At 37.7% G+C, this 7,543-nt stretch overlaps 1 protein-coding gene across 1 annotated transcript; it reads left to right on the top strand.

Moving 5' to 3' along the window:
- The first annotated feature begins 377 nt into the window (after positions 1 to 377).
- Positions 378 to 5,997, top strand: LOC107045540 (metastasis-associated protein MTA3-like). The gene is made up of 4 exons (XM_015267845.1): positions 378 to 1,454; positions 4,491 to 4,558; positions 5,804 to 5,897; positions 5,948 to 5,997. The coding sequence occupies exons 1-4, from the start codon at positions 1,331 to 1,333 to the stop codon at positions 5,995 to 5,997; spliced, it is 336 nt and encodes a 111-aa protein (XP_015123331.1). The 5' UTR covers positions 378 to 1,330.
- The last annotated feature ends 1,546 nt before the right edge of the window (positions 5,998 to 7,543 follow it).

The following is a 7,543-nucleotide window of genomic DNA, read 5'->3' as shown; positions in this document are numbered from 1 at the left end:
CGTTTCAACCGTTCAAGCGAGTAGGAATGTTTTCTCTCTCCTTCTTTTCCATTTTCTTTCTCACTCGCACTCGTTAATTTTGGCGGAGGACGGGCACGTGCCAACGCGACTGAGACGACAATGAGTGGGAGCGAGCGCGATACATATTCCTTTCTCACTCAGGGGGGCGGGGGAAAACGACATTAGTATACCGGTCTGTTTTACCAACAAAAGTGTACTCGCATTTAGTTCATGCGCCACCACTATGAAAAAATCCAGTCGAAACGTTTACATTGCCGTGGCAGGTCTCCCTTATAATCTCTGATTCTCTGTCGATTGTGTGGTGGAACCACCTTCAGGTCAGACAAAATTCTTTGGCCATTGATGTTGGTGGCGTCGGTAGAGTAAGACTCGCGACTGTTTATTGCAAGCCGATAGGGAACAGTGGTTGTATTCGTGTCGCCGCTCACGCTAAATAAAAATGGCGGTGTTTCCTTAAGGGGAATTGCTTCGGGGACAACACTTACTTCCATTCCTACCCCTTATAGTCTAGAAAACCAGTCACAATCATTCAATGATCAATTGTTGAATCATTCATCCAAAAAACCGTGAACGAAGTGAACTCAAGTGATAAATATTGCTATTGTGATTGATAGGCGGGAGTTCTGGCGTGAATTTGTGTTTTTTGTTGGGGGGCGCCGAGGAGTGTTGGTCAAACCGACTCCTTTGGGCTGTTTTGTGTATTGTACTGGGTGAGAAGCTCTCGGGGTTCTATACACTTCTATTCTGTGTTGTATATGTGGTTTTTCTACTTATGAGCTTTGAGAGGTTAAGAACCTACGTAGAGACCTGTGGGGCTTTCCAGATTCCTCAATTGTTTGTTACTGTATGTATAATAATCCGAGTAATCGGCGGATAATACAGGGTTCGGAGAAGGTCGTGTAACCATGGACAGTCCTCACTAGTTCAACGTGACTAAAAAAATACAATGGAGTGTGATACAGTGAAGTGTTAAATCTTCATACCACTGCTACGGAGTGGCGAAGTTTTTCTCAGCTACTAGAGTTTGCACATTTGATGCACGCGTTACAACCGCCTTCAATCGCTTGTTCCATTCATTAATCACATGCAACATTGGAACAACATTGGGATACAAAGAATAATTGAAAGAGCACGACATAAAAATTGAGAGAGAGGAGGGAGATACTAAAAGAGTGACAGAACTGAGGGAGAAAGAGTGTGTGTGTGAGAGAGTAAGTGTGTGCGTTTGTGTGTGTGTGAGAGAGAGAGAGTAACAGCTATAAAAGTGTTTTGTGCGAGGGGCTGGTGAAGGTGGTGGGGGATACATCCCATGCCGATGCCGGCGGAATACCACGAGAGCCACGGGAACCACGAAAGTACAAATTTCGGGCTCGCGGCCACTGCTGCTGCACAGGACGCCAGCAACATGACGGCCAACATGTACCGAGTGGGAGGTAACCATCGCCAGTAGGCCGTTTTTTTAATAACCCCCTTTTTTCCATTTCATGGAAAAAAATGGCCCTCAAGTTTGTTTTTCTTGGCTCTTTCTTATTTTTTTACAGCAAAAATGGTTGAACATTGCTCGACGTATTCGATACTATGTTAATTCGTCGCCAAGAAATTAATATTTGCAAATGGCATCACAACGGCGTCCCCTGTCCCCTTTCTGCTCCTTTTGCCTTCTCCCTATCACCGTCCTATACTCACCCTGTGTTTCATCGCGCTCTTACTTCTGCTCATATGGATCTTCCCCCTGTCTATGTCTTCGTCTTTTTCCCTTTGCCATCTACACATGTATATCCCCCCTCCTCACTCGTTCCGTTCTTGGCGTCCCGTCTCCACGTCCCTCTGGATTTTTCTCTCCACCTGCCCACAACATTTGGTAAAGTCCCTTCAATCTTAGGTCATATCATATTAATACTCAATCATTTTATGAAATGGAGGAAGGAACATTTATTTATATTCTTTCGAATTCCACTTGTTTTCAATTGGTGGTTAGAGTTAAAGAGGAGGAACGGAGTTTCATTCTGTAATTTTCGATTTTCCGATTGTGTGATGTTCACATATTTTTTCACAATTCCACTTCAATGAATTATATAAAAATTTTTTTTTGTATTTTTATGCTATCGGTAGAAACGTTTAATTGTTTTAGGTTGATAAAGAAATAATACTAATGGTACTATATTTTTTTACAGAGATGTAATCGTGTAATTACCCGGTTTACACCGAAAAAAAAAGTTTCTCAAATTTGAAACTTATTTACTTGAGACATAATAATTTTCCGTTAAGAGGGCAGGAGGGTACAAAAAACTACCGAAATGCGGGGAAAATTCAGCTCCATGAAATCTCCTGATTTATTTGATGAAAAAATATGAAAAATACATCGAAGTGATTGTTATCCGCGTAGAATTAAGGTGACACGGGATGGCAATGATCCAAGCTCACTAAATAGCTATGAAAAATGTTAAAAATTGCAAGTGAATTGACAGCTGCGGGACCGCCATCTTGCTCCCGGGGTGACTTGGTGGGGGGCATACCGGGGGGCATACCGGTAGTGCGTCATCCGCGCCGCGCGATTTTGAAGTCCAGAATAATTACACACTTTGTTTTCATTATTCTATTATCATTAATTCAGCTATGCTTCATTAATATTTCTCGATGAATCGATTGGCGAGGAGTAACAAAAATTCAAGAAAGTGTTTTTTTTTCCGAACAAAAATTAATTCATAGATAAAGTGTGCCCACAGAATAAAAAGTCATCTCATCTGGAAAAAAGGTCATTCCTCATCCTGTCTAGCAATTTCGAGAAATGAACGTGTAATTTGCTTCAACGGACCATTCATCAGAGTAGATCGGAGACTGTTGTGGGTGTTTCCTGTAAACGTTGGGCACATAGGGAATGCAAAAATGCACCAACCAACAGTAACTGGAGGTTCTGTGCTGCTTACTTTACATGATTTTTCTATATGGGATTGAAAAACCCCAGACCTTTCAACCCTCGGCATCACGTCTCCGGTGGATTTGTTTCTAGTCATTTTTAATCCTAATATTTTTGAAACCAGGATTCAATAGGTATTTATTCTCTTCTTATTATTAGTAATATGGCTTCTTTCCAGAAATCGTTAGGAAGAATCAGATATTTCGGGTTTTCAGATGACATCATTTTTTATTCTGTGGGAACATTTGTATATGAATTATTTAAACTTGTCTTCAATGAAAAAATCCACTTTCTCCAATTTTTGTCAATACTCGCCGATCGATTTATCAAAAAAAATTCATGAAAGATAACAGAACTAATCGAAATAGAATAATAAAAAACAAAGTGTGTAATTATTCTGGACTTAAAAATCGCGCGGTGCGAATGACGCGCTCTACTGGTGAGCCCCCCGGTAGGTCCCCCACCCAATCTCTCCGGGTGCAAGATGGCGGCCCCGCAGCTGTCAATTCACTTGCAATTTTTAACATTTTTTATAGCTATTCGGTGAGCTTGGATCATTGCCATCTCGTGTCACCTTAATTCTACGCGGATAACAATCACTTCGAGGTATTTTTCATGTTTTCATCAAATAAATCAGGAGATTTCATGGAGCTGAATTTTCCCCGCATTTCGGTAGTTTTTTTGTACCCTCCTGCTCTCTTAATCGCTTAATTCTTCCAAGTATCTCAATTAACGTGGCCTGAGAAAGCCACACTCATCTCATCTTATCTCATGCTTTAAAATATTTTTCGAGTTGAGTGTGATTTTGTCGCAAATGAACTCACTCAAATCGCGTAGAAGAATAGCCAATATTTTAGTATTTATTGTTTTCATGATTTTTTTATGCACTTCCAATGTTTCAATATGTATATGATATTTATGATGTAACGCGAAACGGTAGTGATAAATCAGAATTTATTCGAGTTCCGTGAAACCCAAACATTCTGAAATTTAAGCTATTGAAAACAATTGACTTCTTTCAAGTAAATATGGTCTGGGAAAGTTTTCTCTCGGTGTACAGGTAGTCTAATCGTTTAGTCGTAGCGGACCGATTAGTTTCATGGAAATAATTGAATTTTATTTAATTATGAAAAATAATAGGAGAATTGCAGATACTAAATGCGTCATTGAAATTTTTTACTAAAATTTTATGGGCGTTAGAAAATATTGACAATCTATTCGTTCCATGTTATTTATTCTCGATCTATATCTCGATCACTCAAGTCCGTGAATCAATTTTCTGTATGGGATTTGTTTTTACTATGTTCGAAAATATAATGATAACTAATAGAACGGTATACGGAAAAAATCAAGAGTCTGTCCCTTTCTGCAATTTTTTCAAAATAGATTGCCCGCAATAACCCTGGCTATTCCTACTTTCAACCTATCAATAGGACGATGAAATGAGTTTATGTTTCTCCTCTCACGTATTTCCGTTAATGCTGATACTGCGAGGAAAAGTGATTACCATTGTAAAAAATTGTCCCAATTTACGGTTTGTTTTTGGTTGCAGATTATGTGTACTTCGAGACGTCGTCCACTTCTCCGTACCAAATTCGGAGGATAGAAGAATTAAATAAAGTACGTTTTTGTTAGCTTTGATAAGACATTTGTAGAGTTTTCAATAACCATGGTAGTTGCAAAAGAAAATTTCAAGAGCCTTTTTTTCTACCCGCCAAAACATGGGAACAAACAAGGGTCCCCAAAAAATTTGGATGTGATACCCTAATTTTAAAGGAAAGGCTCTCAGAAATTACTGTCCTCGATTCGAATATTTGCTGCCTCCTGTTGGTCCCACGGCTAGTGCGTAGCATACTAGTCATGAAGAATAGAGGAAAGAAAATCTAATTGCTATGGGGGCCTCCATTGAAAATGGAAAGGACAAATGCATCGGCACGATAGATGCCAAAGACTCCTGCAGGTGGTTCTTGGGTTGACTATGATCCACTCTCGGACACAAGATTTTGCATGCATTAGTGTATTTATTGATTCTGCTTTCAAATCTAATTTATCTGTTGATACTCTTGTTATGCTTTTATTTTATTCTGCTTTCTACCATTATTGTTCAATGAAATAAAAAAAAGTTTGATAATAAAGACGCGGATAACTTCCTTCAAATGTTCAATTATAAATGATAAAATACATCTATTATTATTTCCACTTGATCCAAGCGAATTACTAACCCCATTCTAAAGTTCCCTCTCCACCACGTCTGTGTCTGGTCGTTCGCAACTACTGCTACCTTTACGATTTATTTGAAATTTTTGCTTTAGGCCCCATATCGTCCGTACAATTTGACCTTCTTCCCTCTATTCTTCATGACACCAATAATTTGTGGAGGGACTCACGGGATTGGAGTGAATTTTTCTGTCCATATGGGGCAAAAACCTTGTGAAAAGACCCATCGATATTTTCCCCAAACATCATATGTATCGACATCAGTTAGAAAATATGTAACAGAAAACTATTGTAAATATCTCTTAGTGATTGTAAGTTTTCCGACAATTGATGATTGTAATAAAGCATATCAGATCTTTTTCGTAGATGCGAGATTTCCTACCTAAGGAAGGAAATAATGCCCCACGCATAATTTCCTGAAATCGATAACTAGATAAATCATTTTAATAATCGATGAATACTGACCAATTGTTAATTTTGTGGAGAATGACAAGAAACCTGTTTTACAGCCAACAAAATTTTCGGCTCAGAGTATTCGGAATTATCTCTTTTATAACTATTCTCTACCGAGTCGATTGATATGTTTGTTCAGTCAAGGAGATGAGAATTGTTTTGTTCGTGTTCATTGATTTATCTATTTACTTTTAGACGGCGAGTGGTAATGTTGAGGCAAAAGTCATGTGTTTCTTCAGACGAAGGGATTTACCGCAGACCTTGATCATGCTAGCTGACAAACACCAGTGTAAGTATATTTACTTACATAATTTAACTTTTTTGGTCAATTTTTTCAAGTTTTGATCTTCATCACTAAAATTTTTTTTCAAACGACGGTGATAACTTAAAGAGTATCTCAATGATGCAAAGTTTAAGGAGATAAAAATATTGATAACGAAAAAGGATATTGTACAGATAAATCGGTGAAAAATATTTCAATCCTAACAAATTAGAGCCGCTTTGGATAATGATTTCCTTTCCACTGCGGAATCTTTTTGAAGCAGATTAGGTAAATTTAGGGATTTCTCGAAATGCACTTTTGAGACAGAATTGAGGGTTTTTCCTAAGATTTCACAGTTTTTTCTAAAACTTCACAATATCTATTTCGGAATGCATATTTAACACTTCGTTGGTCGCGCAAAAGTTACGAACGCTATTGATCGCGCCGTAAGCGCCGCGCTGCACCAGCATAAATCAATATAATGATAAATTTAAAAAATCTGGGAAAATCTGAAAAAAATCAAGAGTAATCTAGATCGTATACTTGAAGAAGTCCTGTGAGATTTTTTATGTTGAGTTACCTTTAGTTAGGTAATGTTTGAGTTACCTTTAATTATATATTCAAGCTCAAAGTTGACATGTTTTTCTGCAAATTCGCCATATACACGGTACACGACCCAGAGCTTCAGAATGAAAATTTGAAAATCCAACTACTTATGATATTTTTGGCGGATATTTTCATTGATAGAGCTTCTAGACACTTCCATATGAGATGTCAAATTTCTCCAAATTTTTATGAGGCTTTACTGCAGTGTGACTTTAAAATTCGAAAAAAGTGCGGCACGGCGCTCATAGCGCGACCAACGGAGTGTTAAGATTAGATATTGTAAACAAAGAATGAATTTTCGAGATTCTGGTCGGCCACCTACAGTCTTGCATTGTAAATCGGATAAGTCTGGAGTTTTCTGTTATATTTCTGAACTTAAAGGAAGTAAGGAAATTTTCGAGAGGAACTTTTTCATAACCTACCTCGACAACCGCAAAAGAGATTGTGATGAAGGACTTGTACTGCTAAAAAAATATAATTTTCTAAGAATGGTGCTAGTTTTTTTTTTATCCGGTAAATCAACAATTCCGACTATTGAAAATAAATGACTCGCGAGGGGAAGGGGGGCGGCCTCTTCATCCTTAACACCAGTCCAAATCAGAACACATCGAAACCGATTTAAATAGTAAAATCCGTAGGGAATGATCGGTCAAAGGGGAAGGTTTGTAAAATTCCCATATCTTGATTTATCAACTGAGATATTAAGGGGAAACTACTATGAGTTTTTAAAAGTCGCGAGCTATTGGAATCTTTCATACATTGAAGATCGATTATGTATGCCTGAAAACGGATAATTAGTACAAAAAATTAATTGTTTATTATTCATTTGCCTCGCAGACGCATAACATGTTAAAAATAGTCTAAGGCCTTCAATTTTTTAGCTACAGAGGTTTTCTTTTTCAAAATTAAAAAAAAAAATGTGTGCAATAACAATTACGAGGTACTTTTTTGGGATTCGACTCGTACACAGCTAATTTCGTTTTTTTTTAAATAAAAAATTGCACCATTCATGTAACATGGCCCGAAAAATGTTCCTGAAAGAATCGAGAATATATTGTAAATATTTT

The sequence above is a fragment of the Diachasma alloeum genome, unplaced genomic scaffold (assembly GCF_001412515.2).
Source record: "Diachasma alloeum isolate Michigan unplaced genomic scaffold, Dall2.0 Dall_scaffold_00986, whole genome shotgun sequence".
Lineage (NCBI taxonomy): Eukaryota > Metazoa > Arthropoda > Insecta > Hymenoptera > Braconidae > Diachasma > Diachasma alloeum.
This window is presented reverse-complemented; position numbering and strand designations above follow the sequence as displayed.

Coding starts and splice junctions, on each gene's coding strand:
- LOC107045540 (XM_015267845.1), top strand. CDS start 1,331: ATGCCGATGCCGGCGGAATACCACGAGAGCCACGGGAACCACGAAAGT. Junction 4,559..5,803: donor GGATAGAAGAATTAAATAAA/GTACGTTTTTGT, acceptor ATTTACTTTTAG/ACGGCGAGTGGTAATGTTGA. Junction 5,898..5,947: donor GCTAGCTGACAAACACCAGT/GTAAGTATATTT, acceptor AATTTTTTCAAG/TTTTGATCTTCATCACTAAA.